This window comes from Mustela nivalis (genome assembly GCF_964662115.1).
Source record: "Mustela nivalis genome assembly, chromosome: 12".
NCBI lineage: Eukaryota > Metazoa > Chordata > Mammalia > Carnivora > Mustelidae > Mustela > Mustela nivalis.
Window position 1 is genome coordinate 28,232,236 of NC_139031.1, and position 25,309 is coordinate 28,257,544.

Here is a 25,309-nt window from a genome sequence, read left to right on the forward strand (position 1 = left end):
CTTATGAGCTTGGGGAAATGACCCCTCTCACTTACAACTGTGTAAGGACCACAAGGAAGAGGTTTTATCTTCTTTCTTTTCAACTGTAGAATCCCAAGACCCAGAATAGTGCCTGGCATAAGAGTCGGTTCTTATGTGTTAAATGGATGAGTGGAAACTTTGCTGTTGTGTGTATAAACTGGCAAATTTTAAGGAATTCCACTTCTAGGAAATATTTAAGGATGTCTATTACAATATATTTTAAAAGCAAAGTACAATGGAAACAGTACAAATGTCTTCCAGATTCCTTCTATTAAGGTATAATCATCCACTTGAATTTTTTTAATCTTTTAACAATGATACTGTAATACAGTGTGATGGGGAAGATTTCAGTTAACTTTTATCAAAAGCTCATTGCAATCCGAATATAAGTGATGATGATATGTTTGTGAAAGGAAAGCGCGTGGATGTGTAGAAAGGGTCCTGGAAATTTACCCATGGTTATTTTGCAGGGGAGGATATGACAGTTTATTCTGTTTTCCAAAATGAACATAGTAAGTCCATTCTGTTTAGAAATGTTTTGAAAATTCACATAAAAATAATCAGCTTAAACAAATTTTATTTCTACTTTTGTGAAACAGTGGCTTAAGGGTCGGTTTAATAAACCCATCACAGGAATCGTGCGAATCCTATTTTGGATCCAGGTGGCAACTTTATTCCAAAGTTCTGGTTCTCCAGTGCAAGAGGGGAACCCAAGGTGGGCTCTGCAGAGGAGCAGAAGCCTCTGTGCCTGGCTGTGTCCTGGGAGGCAGGACCTCAGCTCATCAGTGGGAGACAAAGATGTGTTTAGAGGAGTTTTGTATCTGTTCTAGCTCCAAGACCCAGCAGCAGGCAGTATGTCACTGAGAAGTTTACAGGGGCTGGAGTATTTCCTACTCTTTTTCACACCACCGTGGACCAGAGGACCTAGAAGCGTATCATGTTCCTAGGCTCTATTAAAGCTTAGGGCTTCTTTAAAATTCACTGTATTAGAAACACATGAAATGGTTTAATTATCTTCGCTTTCATTCCCTCATATTATATAGCCCCTGTATTAGGTGAGGTAGGCTACAGGCTATAACAAATAGAGCCCCCTCAAAGTAGAATGGCCTACATACGATCGAAGTTTATTTCTCCTTCAGGAACATAGTCCAGGTGGTTCCGGGCAGGTGTATGTGTGGGGTGTGGGCAGGGTCCCCAGATGGTTAGACTGTGCCTACTTCAGTGATGGTTTTGAAGAGCTTTATAGGCATTGATATTCGGCTGAGGGAAGGGGTAAGGAGCTGCCAGGGTGTCTGTGGGCCCAGCAGGGCGGCTGAGCACATCACTGCTGCTCACACATTCCACGGGTTAGAGCTCCGTCTATGACAGCACCTACTTTCAAGGGAGACTGAGAACTGTAGTCAACTACATTGGCCAGGAAGAGGAGGAAATGGGTCTGATGAACGCTTAGCTAGCCTTTCCACATTCTCCTACATGCTCTTTCTGGGGAAGAAACTAAAACCTACACTCAGAGTCTTCCACGTGTGAATTAGCGAAAGTATGAAGCACATGAAAAGCTACATTTATAATCCCTATAATGCAGAAAAGGATTTCTTTGTCCCTGAGACAAAAAATAGCAGGAAGTATTGTTAGTATTAATATCAGTATTAGCAGTAGTGAAAATGCAACCAAGATTGGGAATTTTTGGCTGAAATATAAAAGTATAATGATTTTCTCCTAAAAATGGTGGGGGGCGCCTGGGTGGTTCAGTGGTTAAAGCCTCTGCCTTCGGCTCAGGTCATGATCTCAGGGTCCTGGGATCAAGCCCCGCATCGGGCTTTCTGCTCAGCAGGGAGCCTGCTTCCTCCTCTCTCTGCCTGCCTCTCTGCCTACTTGTGATCTCTGTCTGCCAAATAAATAAATAAAATCTTTTTTTAAAAGAAGCATAATGATTTTCATTCCATTCATCATCAATGAAGAGAACTAACAATGGTGCTACTTAAACAGGCAAATATTGTACTCTATTACCTCTTTCCTGCAGAGTCATCAAAAGTACCAAGGGCATAGCTAGCAAAGCAAGTTATAGAGAAATGAAAAGAGAAGCACTGGTGGCTATCTGGGTTGAGTCAATATAAAGGCAGTAAAATGCCGGAGCTCGTTAGCTTCTCAGATTCTCCTCATCTGTTGAGGCTGAAAAAGAATTGGTGTCTGTAGAATCAATAGGCCAGGAAAAAACCCTTGATTTTAAATAATTTTCCTCCTTCCTTTCTTTCTTCGTAAGAAACAGGGATATTTCTTCAGAACAAACAAAATGCATGTAGATGCCAAGACAGGACTCAGCTCAACTCACAGGAACCCACTGAAACCTTCCGGGAGAGGAAGTCACATAGGCCTGCCATAGAAGCTACTTGTCCATTAATCTTGTCCATTAATGCTCTCTCATAGGTAAATAAGGAAATGACAGTGAGGTGAAGGGGCGTTTTACACACTACCTCCCATCCAGGGCCAACCATAACCCATCCATCTAGAAAGCTCCACGGTGATTCTGATGAGCCCTGTGATTAAGCATCACTGCTCTCATTACTCATTTCTAAATGAAGCAAGGAGACATTCAGTCCTACTAGGAGGCTAAGGCTGATCAGAGAGCTAATGATATTTAGGGTATGATGAAAATCTAGCTCAGCAAAGCAACTGTCCGTGAAATATAATATGGTTACAATGAATGTTTCCAATGGTGCATATTGATTAAATTGGCTATAGGTAACCAGCCAAGTTGCTCTTTGGGGCCTAGAACAAATGTAAATTGCCATTTAGGCAAATCACCCTCAAATACATGAAATTTGGCAAAAAGGAAAAACAAACGACTAAACTCTATCACCCAGACACAGGTCTTCTAGCTGTGTGGAAGAAAATTATTGATCCTTATAGCCACTGCATCTGGACTGAGGGCATTACGGATAAGCCATTCTTTCCTGGTGAGAGTGAGGTGATTTCCCTCCCCTTTATTCTTCCCTTTATATCGAAACTGACAAGAAACCATGAATTGTGTAACTGTAACATATCAGTCAGAACATATTATTATAAATTAGCCACACTTCAAAAATTTAAACACCTTCAAGTCCAAGACACTACTTAACTTGCTAACATTACTTAAAGATGTAAGTTACATTTCCTGTTTTAACAGCTGAGTTTAAGTACTTTCAGTAAATATTGCCTTATTATATTTTCCTTTCTTAATTGCGCTCTTCTCTCAGATACTGTTTTAAACTCTGAGCTGTGTTTTCAACTGACAAACAAAATAAGGGCTTGCTTAATTCCGTTTGGTCAGGCTCCTAAATTTTTTCCATTGTAAATTTGATTATCATATTTCTAAACTATAGCCTCTAAATTTCGCACTGTGATTACAAAGTTATGCTCTGATAAATTTTTGTGGATGTTCCATTCAGAACTTATTAAGTAAGAGGTGGGTATCTATTTGGAGAAATGTGTGAGAGTGTAATTGAAAACATAGCTTGTATTTTTCTATTGATTTAGCTTTGACTCAGCACAGTTACACAACACAAAACCTCTACATAGCTGTGAAATCACTCATACTTGGATAAGTTGAGGGTTTAAACGGAGCCCCGCGTTTACCTGCCCTTCATACACAAACAAGTGTGGCATTGAAATGAGCTACAAATGCTTTGAGGGGAAAATCTTTTTTTTTTTTCTTTCTCTCTCTTTTCTTTCAAATGAACATATAATGTATTATTTGTTTCAGGGGTACAGCTCTTTGACTCCTCTGTCTTACAGAATTCACAGCACTCACTGTAGCACATACCCTCCCCACTGTCCATCTCCCAGCCCTCTACCCCCCTCCCCTCCACCAACCCTCAGTTTGTTTCCTAAGATTAAGAGTCTCTTATGGTCTGACTGCTTTGAGGAGAAATTTTGTTCCCATGTTTCCTCCAGAGACCAAACTCCTGTTCCCATCACTGTAGCAAAGGCAACCCAGTGAGTCTAGAAAGTAGCAGAGCAGCTCACATGCTTCCAAGCACAGTGTGGTTGTTGGTCAAAGTTACTAGAAACTTGAAACATTCTTTAAATCTCAACGGATTTGTGCCTTGTTCCGTCCCCACAGGTGGGCATGCATTTCCAAGTACAGCCTTGCATTCATCATCTGTTCCCTCCAATCCAAAGGAAATCCAAGAAGGTACTAGCCCTGGAGGGATCGGACTTTCACTGCATAGTCTTTGCGGGCTCGGGGAGGGGGAGCATGAAGATCCTAATTTTTTTCTAGTCCATTTTTTCCAGTCCAAGCCATTTCAAAGTAACGAGTTTGGTAGATCGCCTGTAACAACCACCGCAGTCCTGTGTAGGCACTTTTAACAACCTTCCAGAACCTTGAAACCCGGAGTGCCAGCCTGGAGCTGCTCTCTACGTCTGCAACACTCTATGTTCTAACAGTCGCTTCTCTCATGGATCAACTTCTACTAGAAATTTAGCTTTTTGGAGGATCGCGTTTGTATGCCCCTAGAATAGATTCTTAACTCAACAAAAGCTAGATGAGCGAATGAGCAGTGGAACATCAAGAAAGTTACAAAGTCTTGTTTTTACAAGTTTTCTGATGTGCAGCAGCAGAGTTAATCTGATGGAGCCGGTGCATAGACAACCACCTTGTCGGATGGGATCAGAGCTGTCCTACAGACTTGCGAACTGCCCGCGGGTCCAAGCTCCCACTGCTCCACAGCCCTGCTATCCTTATGCAGATGGGAAGGACATTTCTGTACCAAGTCGCTCAAGTAACCTGTTTCTTTTGAATGTTTGACATAGTCGAAAGTGAGTCTTCCCCCTCCCCCAGAAATGTCATTACATATGGTGTTTAAAAAACAAAATATTTATGTTACTTGCTTTTCTATTTTTGTAATTGGTACGCTTTAACATACATTTGCCTTTGGAATAGAATCATGATTATGAAAAATTCTGGGTAGGATGAGAATGGTCTTCGCTTAGGAATGGAAGAGTTTTAAGATACTTTGTATATTCTCATGGAGAGTGAGAAATAAATGTATCGGGAAAACTTTATGTTAACCTAATTCTATTCATAAATGGGAGTTTTCTTAATGTAGGTGCTATATGATAGTCACGATGGTGAACATTTATACAATGATGTCTGGGCTGTGTGGTGTGTGTGAACCTGTCTGTATGGTATCCTGTCCCATGGTCGTAAATATAAAATTTCTTGCTCTGACTTTCTCTCTCCTTTGGATTTCCACTGCCTCTGCCCTGGTTCTGACTTATACAACCTTTTAAAATACAGATTTTTTAGATTAAAAAAATGCTCACCCATGAAAATGACAACCATACCATACAAATATTTTAAAAAAAGATCTCTTCACCCTTTGCCAACCACACTTTGCTCCCTGAGCTGCCTTCATGGGCATGTGACCAGGGGGCTGCCCAGAGTCCGTGCAGTGGGAGGGTCCTGGGCTTGCTTTCCTGCTCTGCTGTTACCATCTTGGAACTCTTAATCATTTTGAACACAGGGTCCTGCATTTTGGTTTTGCCTGGGCCTTGCCAAATATGTAGTTAGTCCTGTCATAACACCATCCTTCTCCTGCTCCCCTTCACTTAGGTAATCGTTCTTGATGGTGTTACTTCCAGAATGTTCTGTGTATGCAGGCATGTTTACATGTGCGTATTAGTTTTTACATCAATAGCGTTATACGATACATATACTATAGAATATATATTCTATCTTTGAATCCATACTTTAGAAATCTGTACTGAGAATCTATACTTGCTTTGACTCCTCAAGGTTGTGTGATGGAGTTCTTCCATTAAAGAGTCTCTGCCACCCCCGCACCCGTATCCCCCTCCCTGTAGGCAGTCTCTATACTGTTGCGGAAGGATTTTTCTAATTCTGGCCATGTCTCTCTTCTGCTAAAAATGTACAATGCTTCCCTGCAGTATATAGAATACATGTGTATCCGGGTAAACACATCAAACTCTGTGGAACCATGGCCAGTGTGCCAGTCAACCAATCTGAGCAGGAGGGTCTGAATGGTGCCTCTGGGCTAAGATACTCACTAAGATAAGCCCTCACTACTAAGCAGTCCGCCAGCTGGTCTCCGCCAGGATCACCTAATCTGAACACAGGGTTTATTTTCAGACTTTGCAACATCCTCTGTAACAGGTGAAAAAAAAAAAGGGGGGGATCTTCCCTTTTTCTCACCATTACTTTGTACAGTTGCTAATAACCAGCCTTGAAATTAACAAAAACTGTTATCATTTGTGCTGCCATCCACCTCCCCCCAGTTTCTATACTGAAACCCTACCCTGGTATTAGGAGGTGGGACATCTGGAAGGCAATCAGGTTTAGATGAGGTATTGAGGGTGGGGTCTCTACAAAAAGAGGTGGACCAGAGCTCTACCTCTGTCTGGTGACCGCCACAGAAAGGCGGGGGATGGAGGCTGGGAAGGAGCTCTCCGCAGAACCCAGCCCGGCTGGTCTCCAGATCTCAAGATTTCTCAGCCTACAGAGCTATGAGAAATGAACATCTGTTGCCTAAGCCACCGGGTCTACAGTATTTTAAGACAGATGAGGGAGAAGGCTTTTTTTGCTTTCTGCAAACTATTTAATCTACATTACAGGATTAGATCATATAGGCTTCTTTTACTTTATGGATGAAGAACGTGAGCCGGGGAAACAGTATGTGTCATGTCAAAAGCCATGGAATTTAGTTATGAACTTAAATTAGCATCTACTGCCTTTCAGGTTAATAGACTGTGACATCTTGGAATTTTCCTGAACGCTCTAAATTCTGAGGTCAGAACAGTATTCTGGAAGACTTTAGAGATGTCTAACTATTGCAGCAACAACTATTTTCATTGCTTCCAGTCCTGCATTTCTTAGATGTGGATGTTGGATTGTCCAAGTTGGTGGTTAAAAATGCCAGAGTAGTAGCCGTACATCTGTGTGGGATCATGGGAGAATTAGTCAACCTCTCTGAGGTTTAATTTTCTCAAGTAGAAAACATATAATAGCTATCTCACAGATTTATGATTGGAAATAAAGATTTTAACCTATCCGTTTATTCAACAAATATTTGTTAAGTGACCATTACATATCAAAAAGTTGAGCTAAGCAGTGAGATTATGTTAGTGATTCAAACATGTCCGTCATCCTCATGAAGCTTACCGTCTGGTCAGACTTAAGGTATGAAAAATGTAGCTGCACACTTATTTCCTTGCACAGAATCAATTCTCAGTTAATAAGACTGGTGGTTCATACATTTCTAGATGTTTGTGTTCTTCTCTTTCCTTTTTAAAAGTAACTAAGGGGGATTGGGGCGCCTGGGTGGCTCAGTGGGTTAAGCCTCTGCCTTCGGCTCAGGTCATGATCTCAGGGTCCTGGGTTTGAGCCCTGCATCGGGTTCTCTACTCAGCAGGGAGCCTGCTTCTTCCCTCTCTCTCTGCCTGCCTTTCTGCCTACTTGTGATCTCTGTCAAATAAATAAATAAAATTAAAAAAAAAAAGTAACTAAGGGCTGCTTCATCTTCAGGGCTACTCCCTGTCATGAAAATTGGGGCATTTATATTGGAATCACCATGAAGGAGAATGTCTATCCTCCTGCCTTGCCCTTCCACCCTCCCCCACCCCCATCATTATTTTCAAATTATTTGCTAGTAGAGTATCTGAACCTAGGCTGATCTGAAAAACTGGCATACGTTCATTCCAGCATTCTTTCCCTAACACATGAACAGAACTTTAAAAAAAAATAAAAAAGAAAATAGGGTTTTGAACTCAGTCTTGCCCCTATGTGAGTGCTCACAAACACTTTATAAGGAAATGTCTGTCTAATAAAAAGTACTTTGAGAATCTGGATAAGAATTACTTACTTCATGTTAACCAGGCATCTCAGTCTATGTGCCCAGTTCACACGTCCAAGAGCTCGGCCGGGATCTACCTACTCAGAGCGCGCCTAGCAAGGAGACACTGCATGTCCGACAGATCAGCTTAGAGGCCTCACTAAAGGGAAAGCAGCCTAGTGAGGTCCACGTGAGACCTGCCCGGGAACGTGAAAGAAGATCAGGAAGGTTAGCGTGTCATGCACTCGGGAAGCTCTAGCAGAAGTGAGCCTGACATGCAGGGACATTTCATTGCTCCAGCAAGCGAACTCCAGATGTCTTGCTGCAACCCTGGGGCCTGCTGGGGTGGCCGCTGATGAGGCCAGCTGCCCCGGACTGTTGTCTGTCTGCTGATGTGGCAAGCTCTTACCAACGTGTGCTGAGAAAACCAGCATGGAATTGGGGCAGCATGGGACAGGATTTTAATGTTGTCCATCTGTCAAGTAGACTTATTTGGAAATAATGGAGCATTCTGAGCAAGGATCGTTCAGGCCCTTCTAGGATGACATTTACCCATGACTCTAAAAGCCAACTGCATGCGGTTAGATATCATCTGCCGAGTAAGAGAGCAGGAACAGGTCTAGTCAATGCAATGGCATGGCTCTTGGTGCTACAGGGGGCATGAATAAGAGGCTTCCCCCCACCGGATCCAGAACCTACCTTCCTTCCTCCCAGGCACTGCTGGAGTTGGGGCTTAGTGAGAACACCATATTGGCAGTTATGGGGTTGCCAAGTTATTTCTCTCCAGTCGCAAGTCCTGTTGTCTGAACAGCTAAGGCAAGGCACGATCCATTGGCCTGGAATGGAAAGCGAAGCCTTTGTTCAGATTTTCCCAGTGAAACGAGTTTTTCAGTCACTGCGGTGAGAACACCACTCGTCACCGTGTAAGTCCACGGAGTGAGGCACGGCCCCCCGCCAACCAGATAGAATTGCAACATGAAGAAAGGTTCTGAAGTAACACAGCCCATGCCGAAATCAAGTAGGAGTCCTGCTCTGTGAAACTACCTTCTTGACGAAAAACCAAGCAATTGGATGCGCCTCCATTATTACTCATTTTTAAATAATGCATTAGCACTTAATAGGACCAAAGTAGATGGGAAGCCACTCATATTAAGGCAGTTGGCCACACATCCTCATGACCATTTTGGTGTGAATCTCTTCAGCACGTTCTAAGCTCTAGTACCTTCATTTCTTCAGCAGCAAGAGGTGGGAGGATTTCATGGGCTAATGCACGTTATAATTACGATGTCAAATTTACCTTTGTTACTAACAGACTTCAGGCACAAAGTAGGTCACAAGCTTTAGTAAATGCTTATGAGATAAATGAATTGTTCGCAATGCATTTGAGATCTTTTCTATTTTATTGATAAAGTGATATGTATTCAAATACTTCCGATTTTAGTGTGAGTTGACATATTAATGATTTATTAGAAAAAAATTCAAAATATGACTTTTTTTTTGCTTTCTGTTTTTTCCTTCTTCATCTTTTCAGAAGTGGAGTACACTGAATACGGAGTGGTTACTTACATCCTTTGTGGACAATACCCTGACATCTCCAGCAATCAAAGGCCTTACCCTCAAGGTCTTGCTTATGTTACCACTAGCTGTTTCTCTTCGAAATAACGAGGAGGTAAATATTCCTAGCTGCTTTTTGAGTTAGAAAGAAAAAAAAAATGAACAACTTTACCCACTCTGGCTTTGCTTTGTGGTTCTGGTAACAAAACTATTTGGTGTGACACTAATTTTAGTGAGAATTCCTAATTTCAGGTGATGAATATGGTGCATTAACATTTCATGACCTCAGGGACGTCAGAACTGTGTATTTGTGGAATAGTTAGAAATAATACACTATGAAAGAAGATCAAGTTTACGGCTCACAGAAAAGGAAAAAAAAATTGTGGGTCTATTAAGAGAGAACTGGGAGAGATAAAATAGTACTCCCTGGGAGGATTTTAATGTATTATGTAATTGAAATATCTACCCTACTAGATGTTAGGTGTTATTGGTGTTAAAACCTAATAACTAAAAAAAAAAAAAAATTACGTTTCACAGCACGTGTCAGATGCTAGGGATATTCTGAGCACTTTAATATATTAACGTATGTAAACCTCTTAACTTACAATGCTAAACCTCAAGAAATTTATAATCAGGTTAGAGGGTTACAATTTATACAGTAAAATAGTTACAACACAATAAAGGTAAGGCATAATTGAGTAAAGATATCTATGTGGTGCCAATAGGGTGTGGGCTCTGGAGACATACACACACCTGAGCTCCGCCTCCAGCGAGCTGCACGTGCCTCAATGAGGCCCATTAGAGTTACCTACAAAGCTTTTTAAAATCCCCATGCTCAAATTGTATCCTGGACTGATTAAATCAGAACCACTGGTATGGAACTGAGGCACCAGGATTTTTTTTAATGCTTTTCAGGTGATCCTAATTTGCAGCCACAGTTGAGAACCACTATTTAACTTGGAAAAATTCTCTCTAGGAGAAAAAAAATATATAGCACCTAACATAGTGCCTGATACCTAGCAACCAAGGGATAGATTCCCGCCCCCTCCCCCCCCTAACCTTAAGTAAGCTGTGGCAGTTCAGAATAAGGAAAGCATCGTGAGTGTCAGAGTTTCTGGAAGGTCGGGTCTTCTGGATAGATCAGATTTGGAGAGATAGAATGGGTGGTACTTTGGGTACAGTGACGAGGTAGCCCTAACAGCAGTAGGACTGAAGAAGTAAGAGGCCTCCGCAAAAGGTTCCATGTAGGAGAGAAAAAGAAGTCTGCTAGGTAAAAGGCATTTCCTAAGTTTTCAGATGTAGAGAAGAGCAGTGCTACTAAAAGACATAACATAGAGAGGCGCCTGGGTGGCTCAGTGGGTTGAGCCTCTGCCTTCAGCTCAGGTCATGATCCCAGGGTCCTGGCATCGAGCCCCGCATCGGGCTCTCTACTCAGCAGGGAGCCTGCTTCCCCCACTCTCTCTGTCTGCCTCTCTGCCTATTGTGATCTCTTTCTCTGTCAAATAGATAAATTAAAAAAAGAAAAGACATGACATAGAAAAAAATTTATTTTCTCCTTCTTGAAAAACTTCAGTCTCTAGACTGAATGCAGTTAATGACCCTTGTCCATTATATACATATTATATACATTGTATATGTATATATCCTAAATGACATAGAAAATTTAGGAGAGATGTTGAATAATGAACGGCAAAATGAAGACTGTCCTCAAAATGCTTATTTCTCCATCCAATTCTCTTTGTAATTTTTCTGTGGTTTTCATTCATCTTGCTTCTAATTCTAACTTTGCCCTGGAATATAGGATTTGTAATCAATAACCACCTCCTGCATATATATCTTTACATCTTCATAAAGATGTAAAGTGGTCAGTGGGCATCCTCTCGAATGGAGTTGGAATGGGGCTTTGGGTCTCCTGTCCATCCTCCTCTTTTACAGATGAGGTAAACTGAGGACCCAAAAATTGAAGGACAGAAGTGGGATCATACGGTTAACGACTCGCTGGACCAGAACTAAGGTCTTGGAGTCTCCAGTTTGCTGATCCTTCTGTCATGTTAGGCCCGGGGAGCACAACACCATCAGCCAGAAATGAAATATGGCACAACGATCTCTTTGGTAGCACTTACAGGAAAACACACAGATAGGTTATTTTAATGAATTTATCTTTATATTGAAATGTGGAATTTATTTAGTGGGTTCCTATGTTGACAGAGACTATGTTAAAAATATAGGATGGTGGGACCTAAATGTGTATCTGCTAATGAGACTATATTTAGTACTATTTTTAAGGGCTTGGTTTTCATCAGTTTCTTGAGTATTTCAGAGTGCGTGCTTCCTCTCCCCCAAACACTCTAACCTTGCTGACAGCTAATTTTGTACAAACTGGGGCCTTCTTTGGCCATTTGCTTCTAAAGCTGAAGAAGCAAGAGGCAGACTGCAGGCACAAAAATCCAAATATGGGGACAATTAGTTTGTGGGCATAAAATCTCAAGCACATCAAAAGGACTCCTGATTGGGTCTCTGAAAATTTGGCCCCAATGGTTCATACTGCTATATATTTATATAGTCATAACTCTTTGCATTTTTGTATTGGTTAAAAATGCCCCCCCTTTTTTATTGTGATTTAGTAATGCTGCTTGAAAGAGACATCTGTATAACATCAGTAGGACTGGAGTTTCTTGATATTTTAAATGATACCAGCTCTTAACTAAAATTGTCAAAAAGAGAGACATAAATTCTATGTTATATATTTAAACTTTGAATGAATCAAAGCTGTGATTTCTGAAATAGAGTATGACATGTGTTTTAGGGAATGACATTATGAGGAATAAAAATGGCTTTTGGGAGAAGTTATTTGGTTTATAATTGTAGCTTTATATTTAATGCACGTTAGGGTTTAGCCATTTACGTGAATCAGATTGGCTGACATAATGGAGAGAAGAAATTCACCTTTGTGACTTGGGGCCATGGTGAGATGTAAAACCATATAGATGGCACTGACTCCTGACTCTATGTTATAAAATAAAGCAGTTTTCACTTAAGGGAAAAAATATATCATATGTTCAACTTTAGAAGTATTAAAGTACAAGCTGTCATATTTTCTTGCTACAAAGAAAAGATGGTACTATCTTTTGTTTACATATCATAAAATGCATTTGGAGCTATTTTTCTTTAATGTTATTCTCTTTCAAAAATCATTGTATAAATTTCTTCATCAGAATAGAAGAATTGTTTTTTTCTTTCTTAAGCAAAAGATTTTACTCTTGGTTGTGTCTTATAGTTAAATTATTTTTTAAAGGCTAAACATCAACTTAAAGATTAAAACAAACAAACCCGGCACTCAAAATTGTATTAGCTAGTGTTATTGAAAAGACATGTAGAGCATCATTTCATTGGCAAGGTGAAAAAATGGATCCGGTTTGCTAAGTAACTATAATGTGCTGTGAAAATAAGATTTTGGAACTAATCTATGGCCATCAAGCTAAAGCCGGAGGGCCTGAGTCAACTTCCTTCTACTGCTGTCCACCATGACAACTGCTTTCAGCAGGACGGAGTCCTACTGTCCAGGAAGGAAATCTCTGCCTGCAAAAGAAATCCATTCTTGCAAACTGCTGTCCCTGGTCTCACTCATTCGTTTTGAATCTTTGGGTCTTTAGGACTGTATGGTTGGGGCAGTGAGCCCGGACTGATCGTACCCTGACTGCTCACAGTGTTCCACGGAAAGGAGGAGGACTTGGGTCTTGGTTTTAGTTCAGCAACCATTTTTAAATTATACCTTAGACATTGAAAGATGGAAAAGGGGCCTTGTTTGCTCTGGAGAAACATGCAATCGAGGGCAGTCATCAGTAATGCACCTTTGACTATATTAATACACACGCACTGCAATGTGTGTACCTATACTCCTGTATCTATGTATTAAGTCCATTATAAAACAAAAATAAGGACGATTAGAAATAAATAAAGGCACGTATATTTTCATCTTTGCTGGTTTCAACCCGTGGACTGTCCCATGCCATTCCCTCCCCTTGCTCCTGTGGATCATTCCACTCTGAAGACTGCTGGTTAGTGAAAGAGACAGAAACATAATGAAGTACGTGCTCAGGGGGACATGTGCCCACAGTGTTCTGCGAGCCCAGGAGAGAAGCCAGTCTGGGGGTGGGGTGGTAAGGAGAGGCTTCCTAGAGAGGCAAATACAGCAGCAGGAGAACGGGGCTGGATGGGAAGAAGACTTTGAGCCTCAGGGGACAGCACGGACCAGAGTGTGGAATCATGCAGGTGTACTGCGGGCATGAAGTGAAACCAAGAGAATGGGAGGACCTGGGGGACAAGGAGGGCCAGATTTAGAGGCCCAGTACTGTCAGGCTAAGGACATGGACTTGCCTGAGGAGTCAATTTTGGGGTCTTCTGTGAAGAAGCTTAGCTATTCAAGGTACCAGAAGTTGCCTGCTGGAAGGCAGTCTCTCCTGTTAAGAACCAGGCACAGAGGGCACCTGGGGGGCTCAGTGGGTTAAAGCCTCTGCCTTTGGCTCAGGTTGTGATCCTGGGGCCCTGGGATCAAGCCCTGCATTGGTCTCTCTGCTCAGTGGGGCGCCTGCGTCCTCCTCTCTCTCTCTCTCTGCCTGCCTCTCTGCCTACTTGTGATCTCTGTCTGTCAAATAAATAAATTTAGAAATCTTTTAAAAAAAGAAAAAAGAACCAGGCACAGAGGCAGCTTTGTGACGGGGCCTGGCACATAAGTTACAGCAAATTCAATAAACAGGAAAAGGTGCCACTTCTTGAGGAAACTCAGTACTCTCTCTTTGACTTTTGGTGGAGAACTTTTGACTTGGTTCAGCAGGAGGAATGGAATTAAGTTGTTTTATGATTCTCATAAAATGTCATCTGATAAAAAAAAATCCTTAACTAGACACATTGGTGTCTCCTTTGTATGTAAGAGCCTATATCTCATTTAGCTGCGAATCGTAAACTATACCACCTGACGCGCCATGATGGGTAAATCCCTCCCTGTGCGCCGGCTGTAATTCATTATTCAGAACACATGTTCAAGAACAGGGGATATGCCCACGTTTGTTAACTGTGCATGGCAAATTGCAATTTGTACTGCCCATTTGTGAAACTCATTTCCCATTCCAGTTGTGGTGTGAAGTTCATGGCAAGGGTAGAAAAGTTCCTGAGTGTTTTCTCAGACTCTTTAGATGAAGGGAGGCTTGGGGTCAAGAGACCAGAGGGACAACCAGGAATCTCAGAGAAGATGCCCCCTGCTCCCCTTATCTCTTTGGAGGTAATTTTAGTCCCAGCTTTAGCTGAACCCCAGGAGTCTCCACCGAAAGAAGAACACTGGGGAAGGAGAGGAACAGGGAATGTGAGCAGTGGCACCAAAGTGTCTCATTAGGATTAGGCAGGGTTCAACACTGCCATTTTGATTTGACATAATGACTTTCCTGCCTCTGTTAATTCATGCTCAGTATATGGGAGACATTAGTGATCATTCTCAACGATTTTTTCTTAATAAATGATTTAAACCTACACTTGTTCCTTTAAGCAGTTCTTTGGTTCCCCAAATAGCCAGCAGATATTTACTTTGTCCTGTCTCTGTAGAAATTATAGTGCTAAGTGAATTGACAGAGTGTGAACAAGTCAGACTCCTTGTCCTCAGACAGCTGGCGATCTGGGAAAACTGACCTCGAAGAATTATTTACATACTTAACATTTAAATGATTGTGGCAATGGTCATGGAAGAAAGGCACAGGATGCTATGGAAATAGAAATAAAGAAATAAAGCAGGGGCTCAAGAAAGGCTTTCTGGTGGTACAAGTGACTCTGGTCGATATCTGTAGATGAATATGGATAAACCAGGCAAAGAGCAGAGGGTGAAGAAAAAAAGACTTTGGTGCATCAAAATAGTTCACATACTAAAGCAATGCATTCTAGATTAATTAGATGTGTTACCATTCACATCAATGAAAAAGTCATGCAACACCTTAATTTTTCTTTGCATAAGGATAGTTTAAGTAGATACGTTTCTGTATTAGATTTTTGAGGAGAAGGGATATCTAGAGTAATAGTCACCTGTTGTGTCCCCCGATGGGCAGATCTTTAGTTCCGGCTGTGAAATGGCTTCAATGTAGTCAGAGGAAATAGGCTGTAACCCACAGGTTTCCTCTGGGTGAATCAGCAAACCACAATCCTGCATTAAAATAGTAGAAATTAGCTGTAATGAACCTGACCTATAGTAATAAAATCTAAAAAAACAAGATTGTTTTCTGTGCCAAATAACTTATGCAAATAACTTTTACCCTTCTCGTGGTTTTGACTTACCAACAGTTGTTTGTGCTAGAAGTAACTACCTGCCTTGAGCGATGAATATAAATTCTAATGACAATTTAGCCTTTATTTTGGCACTGATATTCATTACTGCATTAATACTGCCACTGGTATTATTATTGCTCTGCCATGTTTTAAAGAAATGGATGCAAGTTTTACCTTAAAAAAATATACCTGTGTGTTGTTGACTCATTAAAAACAGACTGTAAGATAATATACCAAGTGAAAAAAAAACATCAATGTGAAAAAAAAATGGGAAATATTTGAGGAGAATGTTAACAGATGAATTTCACTTCAAAGCACATTTACTACAGACATGGAATTAAATACATATATTTTATTCAAAACATGCTCACATGTTTAGAAAAGTAGGTACCATCTCACTGCAGTGAATATCATTATAGACGCATGTTCAGTACTGGGCAATGTTTTCTCTAGTCTGAGAGGCGCAGTGGAGAACAGCCGTTTAGCTCTCTGAAATCTCTCTTCCTTTTTCCTCTACTCAAGCAGGTCAGAGCACTCTCACTTTTTCTTCCTCCCTGCCCCCCCATCCCTCCCTCTTCCCCTCTCCTCTCTCTCTCTCTCATGCACATCTGTGCTCTCTTTTTATGGAGGTAAAATCGGTATGTAACATTATACAAGTTTCAACTGTAAAACACGACAATTCAACAGGTGCACACTACCAAGTGATCTTCTAGCTTCTTCTTACCAGGTGTGGACTCCTGGGCCTGACCTGTGTCCCTCCATCCGACCTCGCCTCATTCCACCATCTCCCTGCTCTCCTCCGTCTATCACACTTTAGGGTGGGTAAAAATGGCTATTGTCTCTGCTGGGAATGCTTTCCTTTTAATTTGCCCTGGAGAGCATCCTTTTGTGTCTGAGGTCTCAGCAAGGCCTTCTTGAAACTCTGGCACGATTCTGTATCCCCACTCTCGTCCGTGTCATCTCTGCTTGTTTCCTTCATACCTCTCACCATTTCGTGATAATTTGGAATTTGTGTCTTGTCCCCTAGACTGAACACGCCATGAGAGCAAATAATTATTCCACGCACACGTATACCAGTCCTTCCCAGAGAGTAGGCAAATATTTATTGAATGCATAAAAGATTAGATGTAATTGTTTCCCACTTCATGTCATAAATTCAAATTAATAGAGAGAAATAATTGGCTTGACCTCTTCTTTGCTCGGTAACTCTGTCTCCAGTGAGCAGTTTCTAGTCACCTTCCCTCACCCTCTCTCACCTCCTCATACCCGACTCAGATGTCCACATCTCGTAGGAGAAGATCCAGGATATTAAGGAACCAAAGGGAATAGGGATGATGTACAGACTTCAAGAAATCTTGATTCAGAATACATATTTCCATTTTTAAATTCACAACTGAAGCTGGGGTTTAGAATACGGATGAGAGATCAGTATTGTGATTTGAATTAAGGTGTTCATTATAAAAGAGCAATTAAAATAACACAAAGTTAATAATGTGAGGAGTTTTGGTCTGAATAAACATCAATGAGTGTGTGTGTGTATATGTGTGTGTGAGATAGCTATCTACGCATTTATTTTTGGTACAGCCTGGACCTTTTTTAGGACTAGAAAAAATGACATTAAGCATCGGCGAGATTGCAAAAAATGTTTCTATCAAACATGAGGAAGGGCAATGAGAAATAGCATTATACACTAGTGATGGGATTGCAAATGGGCCCAGCTACTTTTGGAGGGGAGTTTATATTAAAATAAAAAAACTCACAGACTCCATAGCCCTGAAGACAGACTTGTCAGAGTCTACTCTAGAGAAGCCCTCATGTAATGTCTAAGGATAGATCTAACATGGAGAGGTTTCCAAGACCCATGATAAAGAAACAAAAAAACCCAAACCTAAAATGCTTCGTAACAGAACAACATATGTCATATGAAACACACCATGAACATGACACCAAATCACATACAGTCAAGCACTTTAGCTGTGCTCAGTGTATGAATAAAAAGATACCTTTTAGCGTACATAAATTGACATATATAGATACAGACAGATGATGATGATAGATTCATTCACACATGCAAATAATGTTGAAACATTTCTAAAACTCGGATTTGGATAAGCCTTTGGAAAACTGTTGCTTGTTTGAGGTCTCTCTGGCATGTGTGTATGTGTGCGTGTGTGTGCAAGGGCATATCCTAATATTCGCCAGGAGGGCATCAGAGTCCAGACCTCAGCTGACAGAGTCCTAGCTATTCCCTGTTGAAGCCCCACATGTGACTGACTTGTACCAGTCGATGAGAAAAATGTGCTGTTACATGTGCTGAGGGCATGTCCCGTGGGGGACCCACCTCAGTTACCAATGAGTGGGTGGGGGCTGTTTTGGGTAGGTTAGTCACAGGAGCTTTTCTGAGGTAACAACATCTGAATGGAGTAATGAGAAAAATCAGGGAATGAGAGTTGTAAGAATAAGAAATTGCTGGTCAAAGCCCACAAGAGAAGGCCAGAAAAGGATTTATCTGACATCCCAAGTTAAAAAAAAAAAAGAAAAGGGGAAAAAAGGTCATTTTTTAAAGAACTCATGTGTTGACAATCTACATTATAAAGGTCAAATCATGGGACCTCTCTTGAGATGGTACCTCCATGCTTATCTACTACAGACTCCTACTCAGAGGAAGAACAATTAATTCATAATGTGGTCCTAGGCAGTTTTGAATATAGCTTCAAAATGGACAAGTGTTAATACCTAGCAAATGCAAAGTTCTTGCTGAAAACACCAAGTCCGCAACCTCAAGTGTCATTGTTCAGCTCATCGTCATAAGGGCCTTCTTAATCTTGTGCTGAAACCTACATCTCATTTGTTCTAACTGGATCTTCTTAGCTGCAGCTTAGAAAAAAATTACTGTAATAATACAGAAGCTTGTTCTGATCCGACTTCAAAGTTCTGAAACAAATGGTTGGAAATAGAGCATGACAATCTTCTCCAATGTCCACTGTTTGCACTTTCTGAATACCAGGGATCCCACATGTGAGCCCATGATAATAGCATAAACATAATGCAAAGAGCACAGGAAAGCAGCCTGGGAGTCACACTGGGTGACCACGCCTGCTCTGTGGAACCATGGCCTGTCTGTGTCTGAACTGTTACCTGGTGTGCTGTTCTTTCTACCTCAGATGGACTTCCCGTGGGCTGCTGTTCTGTGACTCTTGGTAGATCAGACCCATTGGTTCTAACTGAACAGCCATGACTCTAGCACATTCTAAGATAGGACAGGAATCAAAGTGATATTGCAAAGGATAGACACAGCTGAAGGTAGGAGAGGAAGAGCGGATTTCAAGGTTAAAGAAATTTAGCCCTACCTCCTTTCTGTAGTTTAGGTCAAAGAAGATTCTATTGTATTCTGTGTTTTCTTTTGAAATTCTCCTTCACAGTTAATCTTTGTTTGCAGTTCATAAATCGTAACCCTTTAAGTTAAACTCCTGGCTACTTTGGAAAACCAAGGCAGCCTGCGGAAGTGGACATTACTCATTTTCCAGCTGTAGCCAAACACTGTTACTCTTGAGGCTGAAAGAAACACAGCATCTGGCTAAATACAGACCCGAGTCTGGAGACTGGCAGATAGAGTTGGGGGAGTAAGGAGAAGAAAAGAGGCATCAGTATTGCTGGGTGGGCTCAGTGCACAGGTTATGAAATAGGAGAATGTTGGCATACACTGGAAAGAGCCCACTGTGTTGAGTCATATGTGTGAATTCAGTTCCAGCTTTGCCATGAACTGGGTCTATGATGCTGAGTAAGTCACCTGATCTCGTTTTCTCAACATAAAATAATGGAAGCTGGAGAGAAGAGAGGGGGAAACGTATTAGATGATCTCTTAAATATGGCAGCAGACAATGTTGGTGCCTACACAATACCCATTCTTCTTCCTTCCTTTCTAACAGGATGACCTTTGCTTTGCTGTAGGTAGCAATATATCAGGATTAAAAAAAGAAGAAATTCAATTTCTCAGTCTTCTTTGTGGCCAGACATAGCCATGTGACATCCAAAAAAAAAAAAAAAAAGAGGAAAGAAAAGAAAGAAAAATTTGTTAGTGAAATAGGAAGTTGGCTGCGATTTCTAGAAAAGTTTTGCTTCCCTGATGTAAGCTTTGCCTCCTTGATGTGCATTTTTTTGGTCACTCTGTTTCTTGATTCCTTTTAGAATGTAGATGCGAGCCTGAAGGAGCAGCAGCCACGTTGTGACCACGAGACAACTTGAGCTGAAATCTGGAAGAGCCCAGGGCATTGGTGCTGATGCAGAAATGCAGCTTCAGGTTGTCTAGCTCTGCACTTCTTGCTATGGAAGAAAAACTAATTCATACTTGGTCAAACCACTATGGAAATAAGAATATGCAGTCAAACTTCTCTTTTCCTCTAAGAGTTTGTGAAACTTGTTCTTCTCAGATGTATGAATCTTTCTGAGTAATGCTTTAGATATTAAAAGTGATTTCCCTACTAATAACAAATTTTAACCTATCTTAGAAGAAAACACCCATTAGCATCTCTCATCTTTCATTGCTGGGGTGATTAGAAATTTGTTCAGGTTTGAGGGGTACCTGGGTGGCTCAGTGAATTAAAACCTCTGCCTTCAGCTCAGGTCGTGATCCCAGTGACCTGGGATCGAGCCCCACATCAGGCTCTCTGCTCAGCAGGGAGCCTGCTTCCCCCTCTCTCTCTGCCTGCCTCTCTGCCTACTTATGATCTGTCAAATAAATAAATTTTTAAAAAATCTTTAAAAATAATTTGTTCAGGTTTGGGTATATTCAAGAAAATGAATGACAGCTCTTTAGGTCTTAAGTGTCATCTCGTGGAGCCTCAGAGTCTAGATACACAAAAAAGGTGATATTTAGCAGAGTTGCTTAAAATGGCATTAACCTTGGAAAGCTCCACATTTAAAGTATATCGTTTTGCTGGAGATGTCACAAATTCCTGACCGGATTGCCATAGCTCTCACTAGAATACAGTAAGATAATTAGCAGGGATTTCCTTGTTCAGACTTGTGTAAAGTATATCTGTTTAGGATCTAATTTTAAAAATTGACCAACTTTTCATGAAGTGCTACAGTGACTAACAGAAGAACATGAAGGTGCCCCTGGTTTTGTCTACTGCCCTACGCATGAATTCATGATCACTATTTCTTGTTGCAAGTTTTTCTAGAAGCCTACTTAGTTCTTATAAAACAGTGTTTTGCCATAAAGGAATAGTAGTAAGGAATAGTCGTTCTAATTTTTAATGTGATATTGCCATATTTTTGGAGCCATGAACTATTTAATCTGGTAGGTGTCTTTAAATCTTACTTTCTGCACCCATGTAATCATTCCTTCAAATAATTGTCTCCCTCTCCTACTAAATAATGAAAAATGCCCCCCCCCCCGCCCAATTTAAAAATATACATTCACTCCCTATGGCACCCAACTCCTTCTGAGTCACCCATTTCTTCCTCTGTCCCTAGCCTGTTGCTATTTCCAGGAACTCAGTAGTGACTCTCAAACTGGACAATCCTGGCACAGTCCTGGGAGGCAGAGTCCCCTTCCATATCAAGACTGAACTTTTCTATAAGAAAAGTTTCTCATATAAAGTATAAAAAACGAGGTTCCTAAAGGATCCTAAATTTGTATGGAACCACAAAAGACCCCAGAGCAATTTTGAGAAAGAAGAACAAAGCGGGAGCTTCCTGATTTCAAACTACACTGCAAAGCTATCATAATCAAAACAGTATGATACTGGCAACAAAAACAAGCATATAGATCAATAGAATAGAACAGAGAGCCTCCCCAAGCCCCATGCAAAAATATACAATGGAGAAAATAATGTCTCTTCAAAAAATGATGCTGGGAAAACTGGACAGCTATATGCAAAAGAATAAGACTGGAGAACTACCATACATTAAAATAAATTCAAAATGAATTAAAGGCTTGAATATAAGAAGTGAAACCACAAAACTCTTAGAAGAAAACATAGGTTAAAAAAAACCCTCTATGGTACTGGTCTTAGTAATATTTAATAAATTCAAAATGAATTAAAGACTTGAATATAAGATATGAAACCACAAAACTCTTAGAAGAAAACATTGGTTAAAAAAAAATCCTCTCGGATACTGGTCTTAGTAATATTTCTTTCTTTCTTTCTTTCTTTCTTTCTTTCTTTCTTTCTTTCTTTCTTTCTTTCTTTCTTTCTTTTTTAATGATTTATTTATTTATTTATTTATTTGACAGACAGAGATCACAAGTAGGCAGAGAGGCAGGCAGAGAGAGAGGAGGAGGAAGCAGGCTCCCTGCTGAGCAGAGAGCCCGATATAGGGCTTGATCCCAAGACCCTGGGATCACAACCCGAGCTGAAAGCAGAGGCTTTAACCCACTGAGCCACCCAGGCGACCCTTAATAATATTTCTTGAGACCACTCTCCTCAGGAAAGGGCAACAAAAGCTAAAATAAACAAAAGGGATTACATCAAACTAAGAAGCTTTTGCACAGTGAAGAAAACTATCAAGAAAACAAAAATGCAACCTACTGAATGGGAGAAGATATCTTTAAATCATATAACCAATAAGGGGCTAATATCCAAAATATATGAAGAGCTCACACAACTTAATGTCAAAAAACCCCATATATTCCCTCTCTCTCTCTCTGCCTGCCTCTCCATCTACTTGTAATTTCTCTCTGTCAAATAAATAAATAAAATCTTAAAAAAAAAAAAAAAAAAAAGGGCGCCTGGGTGGATCAGCGGGTTAAGCCACTGCCTTCGGCTCAGGTCATGATCTCAGGGTCCTGGGATCGAGGCCCGCATCGGGTTCTCTGCTCAGCAGGGAGCCTGCTTCCCTCTCTCTCTCTCTGCCTGCCTCTCCATCTACTTGTAATTTCTCTCTGTCAAATAAATAAATAAAATCTTAAAAAAAAAAAAAAAACCCATATAACCCAGTTAAAGAAATGGGCAGAGGACTTGAATGGACATGTTTCCAAAGATGACATAGAGATGGCCAAAAGCACATGAAAAGATGCTCGACATCACTAACCATTGATGAAATGCAAAAGAAAACCAACATGAAATATCACCTCACACCTTTCAGGTTGGCTATTATCAAAAAGACAAAAATAACAAGTCTTGGTGATGATGTGGAGAAAAGGGAACCCTTGTGCACTGTCGGTGTCAATGTAGACTGAGGCAGCCATTATGGAAAACACTGAGTTTCCTCAAAAAATTAGAAATAGAATTACCCGAAATCCAGCAATTCCACTTCTGGGTATTTGTCCAAAGAAAATGAAAACAGCAATCCAAAACAGATAAAAAGGTATATTCACCCCTGTGTTCATGGAGCTATTATTTACACCAGCCAAGATATGAAAGAAGCCTAAGTTGACAGAAGAATGGATAAAGAAGTGATATATACATAATGGAATATTACTTGGCCATAAAAAAGAATGAGCTCTTACCATTTGCAACTACACAGGTGGACCTAGAGGATATTATGTTAAGTGAAATAAGTCATCAGAGAAAGACAAATACCATATGATTTCATTTACACATGAAAACTAAAAGCCAAAACTAGTGAACAAATGAAACAAAGCAGAAATAGGCAGTAACAGGAAAAAATTACTGGGAGACAGATGAAACAGGTGAAGGGGATTGATTCAGAGGTCCAAGTTTTCAGTTAAACAATAAATGTCATGGAGATATAATGCATGCTTATGATATTGCAATAATTTTATAAGGTGACAGTAACCAGTTTTGTCATGGAGATCATTTGTAATGTATAAAAAGATTGGATCACTGTGATGTATCCCTTCTACTAATAAGATACTGTACATCAGTTATATTTCATTTTAAAAAAGAAAGAAAAGGAGTTAATTTCTCAGAGGAGCTAATTTCACTGTCTTGCTCCAAAAGGAATGAAGTATTTTTTGTCTTCGCAGTGTCTCTAAATTTAACAACTGCTTTCCTTGTATTGTAGTTAGGAAGACATAAAATATTGAGTAGCTCTTATAGGATTCATATTATTAGATACCCAGTGAACATTCGTAGGAAATTAGCTGAGGTATACATTAGCAATAAATAATTACAGCATAATCCATTTGATATCATTCTTTAAATACCACACTGATCTTTGAAATCAGTGAAAAGACTGAACTTTTTCATTAAGAAAAGAGTGTAATGAATATAAATTCATATGAAAGGAGATTTATATCCTTTATGGAAGGCACTTTGGAAATATCTTGTGAATATAATTATACTCCAAAGACGTCATCCCATAGATATACTTCATAAAGTCTGCAAGGAAATTTACTGGAGTTATTTGTATAACAACAGAAAACTTGACACATTCCAAGCGTTCATCAATAGGAACTGATTAAATAACACCCACTTAATGGAATATGTTGTAATTCTTAGAAAAGAAGGATGCAGAGTGAAGATATGGAGAGATACATAAGCTACATTATTAAGAGCAATAAAGCAAGTCGCAGGAGATTATGTAGACCAGGATCTCATTTAAGAAAAATAAAATGTTAGATATTACATCTGCTTGACTGTGCCTACATAATTACTGTAACGATGACCAAGAAACCCTGAACAGTGGCTCTATTAGAAGATTAAGAATGGTAGGCCAGGGGTGCCTGGGTGGCTCATTGGCTTAAAGTCTCTGTCTTTGGCTCAGGTCACGATCCCGGGATTGAACACCACAGCAGGCTGGAAAAGCCTGCTTCCCCCTCTTTCTCTCTGCCTGCCTCTCTGCCTACTTGTGATCTCGGTCTGTCAAATAAATAAATAAACTCTGGAAAAAAAAAAAAAAAACTAAAAAAAAAAAAAAAAAAAAAGAATGGGCGACCAGACATGAGGAAACAAAAACGAACTAAACTTCTGTTTTTAAAGATCACGCCATTGGTATGGATCATTATTATATTTTTAAAAATACATATATAAGTAAAAAAAATAATATTTAAAATGGAAAAGTAAATGAAAAGAAAGTCAGAAAAACACTGTTACCTCCTTTAAAGGTATATTTGTTTTCCGTGACTGCCTTAATACATTACCACCAACTGCATAGCTAAGAATGACAGAAATGTATTGTCTCACATTCTGGAGGCCACAAGTCCAAAATCACGATGTTGGCCCATTTGGTTCCTTCTAAGGGCTGTGAAGGAGTATGGACCTGCACAGTCACTTAATAGTGTCTTCTGTTCCCTGCGTTTGTAGTTTATCAGTGGAAGCACAATTAAAAGGGAACTGAGTAAATATTCCAGGTAGAAGGATGAGCACCTGAAACATTCTGGAGCTGAGCGCAAACATGGCCCCTCAAGGTCAGAGTGGGTGGTGTTCTGGAGCTGAGCGCAAACATGGCCCCTCAAGTCAGAGTGGGTGGTGTTCTGGAGCTGAGCGCAAACATGGCCCCTCAAGGTCAGAGTGGGTGGTATTTGAGGACGGAGATAGGAAGTGGGTAGGAATCAGTAAAATTATTTTGGAATCATGATTTTCATCCTTGGCTCATTCTAATGACACAAATATTAGAATGGTGACAATTAATTATCTTCTTCAGTGTTGTTCTGTTTAAAAATCGTTAACAGAGAATTCCCTTTTATA

At 40.3% G+C, this 25,309-nt stretch overlaps 1 protein-coding gene across 1 annotated transcript in view; it reads right to left on the reverse strand.

Moving 5' to 3' along the window:
- Positions 1-25,309, reverse strand: part of CPED1 (cadherin like and PC-esterase domain containing 1) — a 264,193-nt gene that overhangs the window by 24,812 nt on the left and 214,072 nt on the right. Inside the window, exons 16-17 of the mRNA XM_082692704.1 lie at positions 15,471-15,588; positions 8,550-8,686 (exon numbers count right to left, since the gene is read on the reverse strand). Of these exons, the coding sequence (XP_082548830.1) occupies positions 8,550-8,686; positions 15,471-15,588 (255 nt within the window). The remainder of the gene's footprint in view (positions 1-8,549; positions 8,687-15,470; positions 15,589-25,309) is intronic.